This window comes from Myzus persicae, unplaced genomic scaffold, assembly GCF_001856785.1.
Source record: "Myzus persicae strain clone G006 unplaced genomic scaffold, MPER_G0061.0, whole genome shotgun sequence".
NCBI lineage: Eukaryota > Metazoa > Arthropoda > Insecta > Hemiptera > Aphididae > Myzus > Myzus persicae.
This window is the reverse complement of record NW_019103899.1, coordinates 155,470-169,940: the sequence shown is the minus strand read 5'-3', so window position 1 is coordinate 169,940 and position 14,471 is coordinate 155,470. Positions and strand designations below refer to the sequence as shown.

Genomic DNA, 14,471 nt, shown 5'->3' with positions numbered 1-14,471 from the left:
ATATTATTTAACAAATATAATAATCAAGCTATTATAATAAAGAAAGTATATTATTATAATTATTATGAATCTTGAACATAATTTAATACCCTTTGAATAGAAATCAGTATAGATAGTAGTATAGTATCTATACTTACAAACGAATCAAAACCTATGCAAACTGAAGATATAAATACAATTAATATAAAAAAAAATATTGAAAAACAACCTCGTTTCTTTACTAAAAATAAATAAAAATAAACTTGAACTTCATCAATTGTCGTCGAGTGAAGGTAATATAATAAGAAAATCCTTACTAAATAATACAAGTGTTTTAAATGTTCATTCATATGACGATCATTGTTATAGCGCTAAAAGAAAATTAATTTCTTAATACGATATTATAATTATTACAGTACACAAATATTGTTATAAAAATAATGTTATTATAATAACGTAACTATCCAACTAACATAATATTTTTACATTATAAATTATAATTAAAATAGTTAAATACATTAATAGTTAATAAATTTCATAATACACAATTCGAAAAAAAACACAATATTCTTTATTCACTTACGATCGTCATTTAAAAGATACAATTCAACAATATATTAATGAATTCATTTTCTTTTAGCGCTATAAGAATGATCGTCATATGAATGAACATTTAAAACACTTGTATTATTTAGTAAGGATTTTCTTATTATATTACCTTCACTCGACGACAATTGATGAAATTCAAGTTTATTTTTATTTATTTTTAGTAAAGAAACGAGGTTGTTTTTCAATATTTTTTTTTATGTTAATTGTATTTATATCTTCAGTTTGCATAGGTTTTGATTCGTTTGTAAGTATAGATACTATACTACCATCTATACTGATTTCTATTCAAAGGGTATTAAATTATGTTCAAGATTCATAATAATTATAATAATATACTTTCTTTATTATAATAGCTTGATTATTATATTTGTTAAATAATATTATTATTACCATACATAAAAAATAATTTTATTATAATATCTATAAAATAATATTATGTTAGTTGAATAGTTATGTTATTTTAATAACATTATTTTTTACATTTATACTGTATTCTCAATGAATTGTGTATTTTTAAATTGTAAATTACGATATTGTGTTTTTTAATAACTTATTAACTACTAATGTATTTAACTATTTTAATTATAATTAATATAATAAAATATAATATTATAATTTATAATTTATAATGAAAATGATGTTATCGGTTTATCAATGTTATCACATTTTGAAAACCGCAAAAAAGGGGTTAAATGTATGCAATATTATATACGGCCACAAAAAATTTTTTCCTGTGAAAATCCATTCGTGCAAAATCACGTCTTATCATATTTCCTAATCTTATTCTTATCTTTAATAACACTGTTCGTATCATCATTATCGTTAGTTGTCCGATTGACATGTCAGCAAAGCTAACGCAATGCACAGGCATAATTTTAAAAGTAACTTTTTAAAATTGTTTTCCAATACACGGTCTTGTGATCGATAGTATTCAATTTTAAATATCTACATTCAAGTAGAAACATACTATCATAACTAAGCATGTACGTGAATTAAAAATATTAAGCTCTCTCTCATTGTTAGAACAAAACAATTAACTAATCAATAAAGATGGAAAAGCAAACCGATGATCGATTTTTCAAGTCCAAGAACAAAAAACAGACAAAGAAAAAGAACAAGACTGAAAGTACTGATAATCAGGTTTGTTTACAATTATGATTTTTGTATAGCTATCTACTGAAATTATCAACACTGAATACAAATCTTTAAACATTATCGTGTTTGATGAAATCATGAAAATATAAACAATAGTATTCATGGTTGAAATATGCTTATAGTTTATAATTTTATATTATAGATGTAATGTACCTTACCTAGTACACATTTTGTATTATTCACTAACAATGTCACACATTCTGTTTATAATAAATACTGCTATAAAATTGTTTAATTCATGTACTTAAAAACATTGTATGAATACTTTATTTCTAGGAAAAAGAACCTGAGTGTGTTACTAAAGACTATGATTCCAACGAACAAAAATTATTCATAGAACCAAAACCTGATATATTTAACAATTTTAAAATAAGTATTGAAATCAATATACTGGCAGTGATACTTTTTATGTCAGCTCTGTCATCAAGATTTTTTAAACTTGATCAACCTCGTAATGTTGTGTAAGAGTATTTACCCATGCTATGTAAAAATACATTTATTTATTGCATATTTATATTTTTTGTAATATATTTATAAAAAATATAGGTTTGATGAGCTTCACCACGGAAAGTATGTTAGTTTATATATGAAGCAAACATTTTTCTTTGACACTCATCCACCTCTTGGGAAGCAACTAATAGCTGCTGTTGCATATATATGTAACTACAATGGTATGTAACATAGCACTCATTAATTATTGTTTACCATAAATAATACAATACTTCAGTGTAATATGAAAAGTCATTTCTATTTCATTAAATAAAACAAAATTATTTTAAGTTCAATAAAATACAAATTATTTATAATTTTTTATACTTATTTAAGTCTTATTCAATATTATTAATTAACGTGTTTAGGTCAATTTAAATTTGAAAGAATTGGAAGTGAATTTAGTGATGATGTCCCATTATTTGCTTTACGATTTGTACCAGCATTATGCGGTAGTTTGATTATTCCTGTTGCATATCAATTAATGTTGGAACTAGGATGTAGGCATTGGTGTGCCGCTCTTGGTGCATTTCTTCTTCTTTGTGGTAATATACTTTTTTCTATTATTTTTAATTTTTATTATAAACAATTTGTAAATGTCTCATTTTAGAAAACACATTATTAACTCAATCTCGATTCATCTTGATGGAGTCTATACTAATATTTTTTACATTATGTGGATTATTATTTGTGCTTAAGTATAAAAGACTGAACATGAAATCACCGTGGGCATTGACTTACTTAATAATTGCTTCAGTTTGTCTAACTATGGCCACATGGTAAATGAAATAGTTTCTATATTGTTACACATATAATATTATTTAAAATATATTATTTTTTTAGTGTTAAGTATGTTGGACTTCTCTCGTGGCTTTTGAGCATATGGATAATTTGTAGAGATTTCTGGGTTAACCATTTAGGTGACAAACGCCTATCAGATTTCACCGTTTTCTTATGTGTAATATTACGATGTATTATTACATTTGTGATATCCGTCGCCATTTATTTCTCTGTATTTTTTGTCCATCTCATAATTTTGAATAAAGCAGGTCCACATGACAGTGTTATGACAAGTGCCTTTCAAGCTAGCCTAGAAGTAGGTGTTTGATATTATTTATAATTAGTCTATTATTTTATTTGAGTAAACTAATTAATTTAGGGTGGACTAGCATCTATAACCAAAGGTCAACCTTTGTATGTTTCTCATGGATCACAAATAACATTACGGCATACACATGGAAGAACATGTTGGCTTCACTCGCATACTCATGTTTATCCTATCAAGTATGCTGATAAACGAGGAAGTTCTCATCAGCAACAAGTTACATGCTATACATTTAAGGTTACTTGTTTATATTATATTTAATATACATTTTTGTATAAATTGTTTTATTACTTTTTACTATTAGAAAATCAATCTCGTGTCATAATTTCATAGTTTTAAACTTTTCTATTAATTATTTTGTGCAGGATGTAAATAATTGGTGGATAGTTAAGAGACCAGAGAGAAATACATTAGCAGTAGAAAATACCAAAAACCCTGATGGTATAAAACATGGTGATATTATTCAGCTGGTACATGGAATGACAAGTCGGGCTTTAAATTCTCATGATGTTGCTGCACCTGTATCACCACAGAATCAAGTACATTTTTATTTAAATTAAGCTATTTATTTCCAGGTTGCATAAATAATCACTAAACATTTAATATATCAATGATTAGCAAGTTGTCCATTGCTTTTTAGTGAACTAATACATTTATTTGAAATTTTGCACATATTATGTACTTTAGCTAAAAATGTATTCAAAACAAGTTTCTATGTCTTATAATTGATTGTATTAATTATTTTAGGAAGTATCGTGTTACATTGATTACAATGTTTCTATGCCTGCTCAAAATCTATGGAAAGTAGAAATAATCAATCGTGATCAATTTGGAGATGTTTGGCAAGCTATTAATTCACAGGTACATTTATTAAAAAAAAAAAAAAGTAATATATTTTAATTTTATGCTCTTAAGGTAATACTAACTCATTTCAATTCAACACAAGCGTTGAAGTTTAGTGGTAGACAGTTACCAGATTGGGGATTTAATCAGCACGAAGTAGTTACAGATAAGATAATATCTCAAGATGATACAGTGTGGAATGTTGAAGAACATCGCTATACCAAAAGTATAAGAACTCTTAAAACTAATAATTTAAGATATACGGTGGCTTTGCCATGGAAGTATTGAGTGTATAACCCCCCTCCCCTCTAACCTTTCAATCTTAACCCCTCCTCCCCATCACAATTTCAATATCCTGGCTACACCCACAAAAGTATGTAATATTTTGCTATAACTAAAATCCGGCTATAGGTGAGAATGAAAAAGAAAGAGAACGTGAACTTGTTGCTGCTGAAATGATACCATCAAAAGGAACAAAATTGGGACTTTGGGAAAGATTTTGGGAATTACAATACAAAATTATATTTTCTTCGCCAAACACACAGAACGTTCATTCACATATGTATAGCAGTGAACCCCTTGATTGGCCGTTAATGGTTAGAGGAGTGGCCTATTGGCTAAGTGAACATGATAATGTTGGTATATTTTATTTGATACATATTATTTAACATTATATTATGTATAATTATTTGTTTTAAACTACAACAGGGACAAATTCACCTATTGGGAAACATTGTTGTGTGGTATTCATCGACATTATGTCTATTGTTATATTTATCATTTTTTGCTTTTTATTTACTGCGTCAAAGAAGACAAATTTATGATTTATCCTTTGGTACGTAATTTAGCATTTTATAAATAGTGTTCATAATAACTATTGTTTTGATTATTTTCTAGATGAATGGGAACAATTCAAAACAATTGGAGAGGTATTAGTAGTTGGATATGGCTTACATTATATTCCATATTTCTTTATTGACCGCACATTATTTTTACATCACTATTTGCCTGCTCTTGTATTTAAGATATTATTGTGTGCTGCATTTATGCAACACCTAGCAAACATTGTAAAGTATGTAATCTCAAATAAATTTCTGAATCAATGTATTATAATTATATATTAATAACTATTTACAGAGCAAAATTGATTCCAAGATTTATTTTTCATTTAAGTCTATGCATATGGATTTTAAGCGTTATGTATGTATTTAAAAAGTTCATTGTCTTCAGTTATGGAACTACTCCTTTAACATCTAAAGATGTTTTTAAACTACGCTGGAAAGATACTTGGGACTTCATTATTCATAAGCCATAAGTGTTAATATTATTTTCATTATTCTTGTATGTTATTTAAATGGTAGTAGATTGACTATAACAACAGTCATTAAATATCTTTTTAATTATATTCTAGTATTTTTGACTGTTTGGAAATAGCATTATGTCACATCCACTATTATGTTCATTAGTTATTACAATTTTTTTTAAATTAATAATACATTTATTTTAAAACAACAAACAAAACCTGAATTAAATAAAAAGTTTATTATTAACTCTAGTATAAAAGTAGACACAGACTTATAATTGCCAATGTATGATTAGTTGTTTATCGAGTTTATCTACTAATAAGTTTATATTATGCTCTCTTATATTTATTCTTTTGATTCCAATTGGCGCAGTTTATTTTATTAACCACTGATCACATTAAGCAGAACTCGCTGTATATAATTTGAACAAAATTTTTATCTAATGTAAATAATAGTACTTTATATCAAAACAATGATTCTTAATGATTATTTCTTAAATCTAATATTATTCATAAACATTTTAATTTGTAATGAATAATAAATAAATTTGTTGAATATTCATGGTTCACAATTTATTTAAAAATACATTGTATCCATTAAAAATTTTCAACACAAACATAATGGATTGTGAATACTCCTCTTTTTCTTTTCTGTTGCTTATAATTTATACCATGGACAAAGATGCAATAAAATTGTTGTCATGCCAACACCTTTCATTCCATCACTCATATTTGAAATCTTTTATTATTACATAATAGGACCAGTAGACTAATTATACTTATTTCAAAATTATTGTCTAAATTTTATTTCATAGATTTCTACTGGGACTCGACAAATTTGATCTTGTTCCACTGATATTAGTATAAAATGTATTCATACTGCTTGTATTATAAAATATGTCTGCAGTTTTTGTACAAAATAGACTTTATATCGGAAAATACTGTAGAATTTTGATTGATTAGACAAATTTAATTTTGGTTCATTAACAAGTTTTATTTTAAGAGATGTACAATAATTGTTTTTTTAAACTAAAATATCCAATAATGACAAAACAGTATTTCTTATATTTGTATTTTTATTATTTCAAGATTTAATGGTTTTAAAATATTAACTTAAATTGTATTCATTTATTTTAAATAAAATGTATCTACAAGATCTGTCAAAAAATATTTTTTAAACAATCAATCATAAGAAAATTAAAGATTGAATAAAGTTATATTATTATTAAGTTTTTATTTATTTATTAAAAGTATATTATGATATATTTACATTTTTATTGAACAAAATTACACAGGGTATTATATGACATATTAGTATTATTGTTCTAATTTTAAGTATTTATAAATTATTAATTTAATATCAAGTTTCTTCTATAAATAATAGTCAAGTACACGCTGTTAATTATATTTCATATTATTGGTTACTACTTACTTAATTCGTTTATTAAAATGGAACCTATTAATTTATAAAACCTAAGTTAATTAATAGTATTACTATTAAATGTATATTTTATTTTAGGGGGTTGGCCTACTAACCCCTTTCCTTTTACCTGTTGCATAATAAAGTTTAATAATTTCTATTTGCTATTACCAATCTTTTTCTATTTCTTTGAGAATGTTAGTGGTCTATTTAATGTTAGTCCCTAACTCCTTAGTATTTGAAAGTTGTCACCCATTCAAAATTATAATTATTTACATTAAGGATTGTCCTTAGGTTATGTCCCATGACTACCATGTGTACATATTTCATTTTCTCCTCATTTACTGTTAACCCAACTTAATATAATACATTTATTTCTAACTATTTAAGTGTTAAATAATATTTAAATTGTGTGTATTTGGCTGATTAATTTATATTGTTTCCTTATTGTGATAAGCTTTTTTGTAGTAGGTACATATCTTGGTAATATTAAGGTTATTATTAAATATTATTTTATATAATTTATTTTTTGTTATAGCCATATTTTTGTATCTCTATGAAAAATTGTTATTCCTTTTTTGCTGACATTTTTAATGTATACTTATATATATATAAGGATCTGAAAAATAAATATTTTTTTTCTTATGAAAATATATAATTTTAAATTGCTTATACTTTATAATTAATAACTTTATTTTAAAACGTTTTTTATTATTTGAGATTATAATAAATTCATGCTTGAAAAATAACTCAAATTGCTGTAAGTAAATAGTAGGAATAAATTATTGAAGAGTGAGTGTGTCAAAGTTTAACAATATTGTTATAATTCCTTCAACACATATTTACTAATTCATCTTTGATTCAAAAGTGTGTAAGGTATTTGCCTTGATTTATTTTTTTAATACTACTTTAGGTAAAATAATAATATTATATAAACATTATTAATACTTTTAGATTTAAAATAAATAAATCCAAGTGAAATTCTGGAACTTATAACACCATTTAGAAACCACAAATTTAGAGCGGCTTTCGTGTTCGCCAAATAATGAAAAAAAAATTGTATTATAAATCGTCAAATAAGGAAAATGTGAATAATATTAAATATAATAATATAATGTGTTTATACCTTACCTATTGCCTCACTTTCCACATCGTTAGATTGATGTCCCCGTAGTTAATAAAAAAATATTGAAAAAAAAAGTAGAACCATTTAAATGATTAAAAATTGTATAACGATTCATCATTTTGAATCATTATACTTGTTATATTTGTTAGATGTTTTTAGTCATTTTAATGAATCAAATTGTTCTTTAAACATTTGTTTGTAGCTTAATAAGCTATAGGTAATGGTAAAAATATATGAAGGTTATAATGTAAGTTACTTACAAAAACTACCACCATTATTGGAAGATTCCTAATCAGTTACTTTTTAAATTCTGTCCATCGACTATTTATTAACATATTATTTTATAATCGACGTGCAGATCTGTGTAGTTGTGCTGTGCTTGCTTATTACTTTTATTTTAATTAGCTTCAATATCATTCATTAATTATGCTTACATAATTTGTTCATAATGTCAATATGCAATAGCTGTTACTGTTATTCCATTCTTACAACAAGATCCCACTATCCCAGTCTATGTATTGCATGCCAAATGCCGCAAATGTACAAACGAAGACATTGCATTTTATAACGATGGAGGCATATACCTACTGGAGATGCACCAAGTGTTCTGCAGTTCTGCACTTCTGCAAGAAAAAGAGCTTCACTAAAACTGGATAGCAAAATTATTGATAATAATACAAATCTAACCGTTATAAAGAACTTAGGACCTTATATTACAACTGAAAGAAAGTTTTAAAATATTTAAAAACGAAACCGGAACAACTTCGATCTTATAAGCAACAAGGTTAATATGATGGCTAAAATCATAATTATAGCTGATCACTAGAGCAGACGATTTGTAGCGTTTGTATATTTGTTTTGCACCTTCACAAAAATAGCATAGTAAGAAACAAATTGGTTTCATGCTGAAACAAAGTTAGTTTTAAAATTTTATTTTGCATATAAATGCATATTTCGAGTTTTTTGGTTTTAGTGCATATTTCTTCGATTCTATACGTTAAGATGCATATTTTCAATAATTTATCATTTTATAAATATTTTTAAAGTTTTTATTTAATTTAAATATTTAATATAATATATCTTTTCCTGAAATTTAAGGCGACTAAATTGGAACGGTAAATCCGATAGTATCAGAGGAATATGGGGAATCAATAATTCTTCTCCGGTATCATCCAGTGAGTAATGTGCACTCTATTACGCAAGTTTTTAGTGATTTTACTAGCAAATGCGTGCTATTGCAAAGTTTAGGCGGATTCAGGTTTCTTATAAAATAAAAGGACAACCTACTTTTAACACCATTTTAGGAGAAGCGGGTTCAAAGCATTAAGAAATTCTGTAGGAAAATGAACAGCTTCTTCCAAGTCGAGAACATTATCAACCGAGTAGTATATATATTTGAGTCGACGCATCAATCTTTGAAAGACTCAAGTTATTTAAATAACTTGTTCGTTAGTTGGCAACAGAATCCCTCTTTCTTTAAACCAAGATAAAGTCTTACAACTTATGTTATCAATGTCGGGACAGACATTGTTGACTAACTCTTGGATGTTGTCTATCAAAACACAAAGGTTTTTTAGTTTAATCCTTCCATTTCTTAGTATAAACTCTCAATTGCCAACTTTTAGTAATATCTCTGAAAAAAACCTATTCTCAAGTGAAGACAATGAAACCTTCATGTTAGTTTTAAGCTCTAATTTATTGACGTGTGGAAAAAAGTTGCATCTTTTTAGGGAAGCATTTATATCGTCATCACGTGTTCCTCCACTTCCTCGAGTCACAACTGGTAGAATTTGACGAAAGTCTCATGTGATCATCATTGCCCATCCACCCAAGTTCTGTGCAAATAGTGCATTGTCTTATCCAGTGCTTCCACAGACGTCTTTTTTGATATTGTGGCTTCGCCCCAGAGTATTAATGAGCAGTCAAGCATCAATTTTCCTGTATTGCTCTATTTAGAAACACTATAAATACTGTTATTATCATAGTTGGCAATTTTCAGTGAGAGTTTAAATGTAGAATTTGAGGTTCGGCCTCCTTCTAAAAGGAAGTGTATCGGCAATGCCGAATGACGTGACAATAGGTACTGACAGCTAATGCAATTATTCCGGTAGATCTTACTTTTATTAAACGATAATTATATAGAGTTATAAATCAAGTTTCGTGAATTATTTTGGAAAAGTTAAATTTTTTTACGCCAATGAATACAAAATTTTTAATTTATTATTCCTGGTTTGTTATCAACAATTAATGAATCTAATACAAAATATCCAAATGTATCCGTTTTTACGTAAATTAGTAGATTACACTTTACTTACTAATAAAATTAGCTCAAATATCTCAAATTACTAATTACTAATAGTAAAATAAATTAAATCAATAGTAATAATATCACAAAATATACTCCATACACATTAGTCAAATAGTAAAATAATATACTACACTATTTTCCAAAAATTTAGAAAATAGTTTTTAAAAATTTACTAATTACTAATAGTAAAATAAATTACATTAATTGTAATAATATCACAAATTATACTGCACATTCATTAGTCAAACCCCTGAGTTGAGTTATTAATTGTTGTTGATATATTTATATAATATATATTAATTACAATGTATAAAATATTAACAAAGCTCGCCAAGCTCAGCTCATGGATCCGACGCGCAGTAACATACACGCACCTACGTCCTACGATTAAGGTAAAATGTAATAATATAGTTCAACCTGGAAATTCCACGAGATGCCATGGTATAATATTATGTAGGTATCTCATCGTTTAAATTATCGACAAGACAAGTGTAAGTGACTATAATGATTTTATCGTATTATTATTTATTAGATTTTGTTATATCGTATCTATACGGCCATACGGACATAAGCTGTGGCTTTACCTATACTAGTATACTACATGTCTACATTACTACCTATATTTAGTGTCTGGTTGTCAAACTCTGACAAATTACAGTTGTCGTTAGTCGTTACATATAAATCTATAATACGTAATTATTGTCTTCATCGTCGTCTTTTCGTGTTTTCCGTGTTAAAGTAGTGAAGTGTAGTTTATAAATTTATTAAAAATTAATAAATGGAAGTAACGAGATCGAACAAAGGTGGTTAAAAAGCCATATTTAGTGGGCACATGTATACTGTTAAATATATAGGTATCAAAAAATGTCATGGCGCTGCGTGAAATCAAACTTATTAAAGTCCGGAAATATTACAATCTGAATTGAACTATTCTGAACCACACGTCATCAGAACACATCTGATCACATGTACCGAAAACGCAGGGAAAATCAATGTCACAAAATGTGTAAATGAAATGCTCCAACTTGCAAAACATAATGAAAAAAATCCAGGACGAATATTTTCTGAAGCGGTAGCAAAAGTGGACCGTAACACAAAAGCTCTGATGCCAGCCGAAGAAATCGTGAAAAGAAGATTAAGGAGACAAAAATCGAAGAACAACCCAATAAATCCTAACTGTCTCAATTAATTAGTTATTGAGAATGATTGGTGTTATTTGGGTGACAAATCAACACGATTTTTGTTGGATGATAACGGAATTGACGAAACTGAACGAATAATTGTTTAAAATATTTAACTGAAGCTTCTACCTGGTATATGGACGGAAATTTTTCAATGGCTCCACTAATATTCCAACAACTGTACGTGATTCGTGTTAAAGTAAATAGTGTTTTTATAACTGCCGCTTTTATTTTACTTAAAAATAAAACAGAATCTAGTTACGAAGAAATGCTTCAAATCATAATTCATAAATGTGCCGAAAGAAATTTGTTTCCCGACCCATAATTAATGTGGACTTTTAAAAAGCAGTAATAAATGCTATAAAAACTGTTATTGGAGAAGATGTTCAAATCCGGGGATGCTTTTTTCATCTCTGTCAAAGTACCCACAGAAAAATACAACAATTAGGCCTTGTACAGGTCAAATTAAGAGTTTTCAAATTTTTGTGGCGTGTCAGATAGCCTGGCGTTTTTACCGGTAGCGTGTCATGTGTTCGAATGCCGTATGTTCGAACGTTTAGTGTACGAAAGATTATCTGCTCGAAAGATTATATGTTCGAAAGGTAGTACGTGCGAAATTGTCGATAAATGAAACTAAACAAAAATAACCCCAATAACATTAATCGCATTTTCATTAAATTGGATTTCACACAATCTTATCTTTATTGATTTTACGTGGGAAAAGCATTATAGATATTATTAAAAGTTCTTTTTTCTGCCATCTATCAGTACAGTTTGATACATCATTACAAAAGTATCGAACACAATTTCGTTTGAACGTTGTTTCTAAATAATATTTTATACAATTTGTGTAAGTGATTTTTTTTTTAAATAGCTAGTATATACAGACATTTAAAAGTATACATGACAAGGAAATGTTACTTGTAAATAATTATGAATATATGTTTGATAAGAAAAGACCCAGATACAGTTAAACATCGTTGCAAAATTCTAAAAAATAAAATTAAAAAATTTGCTCAAAATTCACAAGATTCGCCAAATCAAATATATCAAAACGAAATTGCGAATAGCAACGTTATAATTTCATCTCAAGTAACTAAAAACGCATTCAAGCAAATCGTAAAAAGACAAAGAAAAGGAAAAGAACTAGAACCAGTTTCATTCAATTTTATACCTTCCTTGGAACTTCAAAATGCAATTTCAGGACAACCTTTCCTTTTGAAAAATGTAATCGAAGGAAATAATAAATTTATGAATTTTACAACCATTCAGAATTGTATATATTTGAGGGAATCAAATTTTGGCTCGCTGATGGAACATTTAAAGCTTGTCCTAGAATTTTTAAACAGATATTTACAATACATGGATCAATTTCACGAGGTATTAATATAACAACATTTGTGTACCATTGGTATACGTACTGATGACCAACCAAACTGAAGATGACTATAAAACAGTGCTAAACGAGTTTAATAATTTTGCAATTAAAAATAATATTAATTTCGAAAGTAATAAGGGAACTTGAAATAATAACAGACTTTGAAAAAGCTTCAATCAACGCGATCAATGACGTGTTTCCATTTGTAACACATTCTGCTTGTTTTCTTCACTTTTGTCAAAATATCTGGCGTCATATTCAAAAAGAAGACATAAGTATTATTGAGTTTCTAAGAGGAATATCGTATAATTTAAGTTTTTAGTTTTTTTTTTATTTAGCATTTATATTTATTAACGACTCATTTATTTTACGACTTTTTGATACGTATTTTTAAATTTAATTTTTTACGCAGAAAATCGAATCAACGAATAATTAATATTTTGGTAAAATTCGTGTTTAATTAATCGATAATTTCGAACATATAATCTTTCGAACAGACAATTTTTCGTACACTTAACGTTCGAACATACAGCATTCAAACACATGACTTTCGAACACATGACCCCTTAAATGACCAATAAATGATATTAATACAGGTAAGTAGTTGTAGTTACAACTTAAAATATAATTTGATAATTTAAAATATGGGAAATTTAAAATAATTTCAAAGATAATTTAATAATAATATTATTAAATATTATAATATTTTTATATTTTATAATAATTTAAAATAATTTAAAAGATGGGGTCAGTCGATCGTAAACGCTTACCGTGAGCAGACGTTCACAACCTCCGTCCGTTATCGCTATTCGCTAATGGCGTTCTATTCCCAGTTCAAATATGTCCCGTAATACCCCAAAACGTAATCTATTATCATCGTCTACCAAAAACTGCGAAAAAAAAAAGCAAAATATTTGTTACACCCAACAGATAGGCCTCTCTCTCTGAAGATGCCGATTCTCCTCCGGAGGTGTTCAGCCCTCCACCTGTCAATTTATCATCTCAGGATCAGCTCAATTTACCGCCGGCCAACATGGAACCACCCTCTCCGACTAAAGTTCAGACATCTCCCTTTTACGTAAGTGAAGGATACGAAATTTCCACGCTCAAAAACGCTCTATTTGATGCAACCAAATCGTCGAGCATTCTATTTAAATCAACTTCTAAATATCTGATTATCCAAGCCGGGACCGTAGTTGCCTGGAACACTATTTTTAAGTACCTAGTTGATAACGAGCAGTTCAAATTCCATATTCACTCTCCCAAGCCAAAACAGTACAATGTATTTATACACCTCCACCCTTCTACGCCCGTTGAAGATATACAAGCCAACATCACAGATAAAGGCTATGAAGTAATTCAGGTCACCAACATTTTATACCGTATCAACAAAAATGCGTTGCCTCTTTTTCGTGTCGATCTAAAACCTGTAACCAATAATAGCGACATTCCCAATCTGGACTCGATGTTACACACCAAAATTAAAATTGTACTTCCAAAAAAAAACGTGCCCCTCCTCAATACAAGTCATGCCAGGCTTACTTTCATACAAGTAACTTTTCTCACCATAACCCT

General features: G+C 27.6%; 1 protein-coding gene and 1 pseudogene across 1 annotated transcript; both read left to right on the top strand.

Annotated features, from left to right (window-relative positions):
• Positions 1-1,638: 1,638 nt before the first annotated feature.
• Positions 1,639-5,495, top strand: LOC111036088 (protein O-mannosyltransferase 1). The gene is made up of 14 exons (XM_022317991.1): positions 1,639-1,728; positions 2,020-2,204; positions 2,290-2,414; positions 2,601-2,777; positions 2,843-3,011; positions 3,076-3,328; positions 3,392-3,574; positions 3,703-3,876; positions 4,085-4,198; positions 4,253-4,406; positions 4,592-4,815; positions 4,889-5,015; positions 5,078-5,252; positions 5,318-5,495. The coding sequence occupies exons 1-14, from the start codon at positions 1,639-1,641 to the stop codon at positions 5,493-5,495; spliced, it is 2,328 nt and encodes a 775-aa protein (XP_022173683.1).
• Positions 5,496-11,352: 5,857 nt separating this feature from the next.
• On the top strand, positions 11,353-11,843 carry LOC111036078 (annotated as a pseudogene).
• Positions 11,844-14,471: the final 2,628 nt, after the last annotated feature.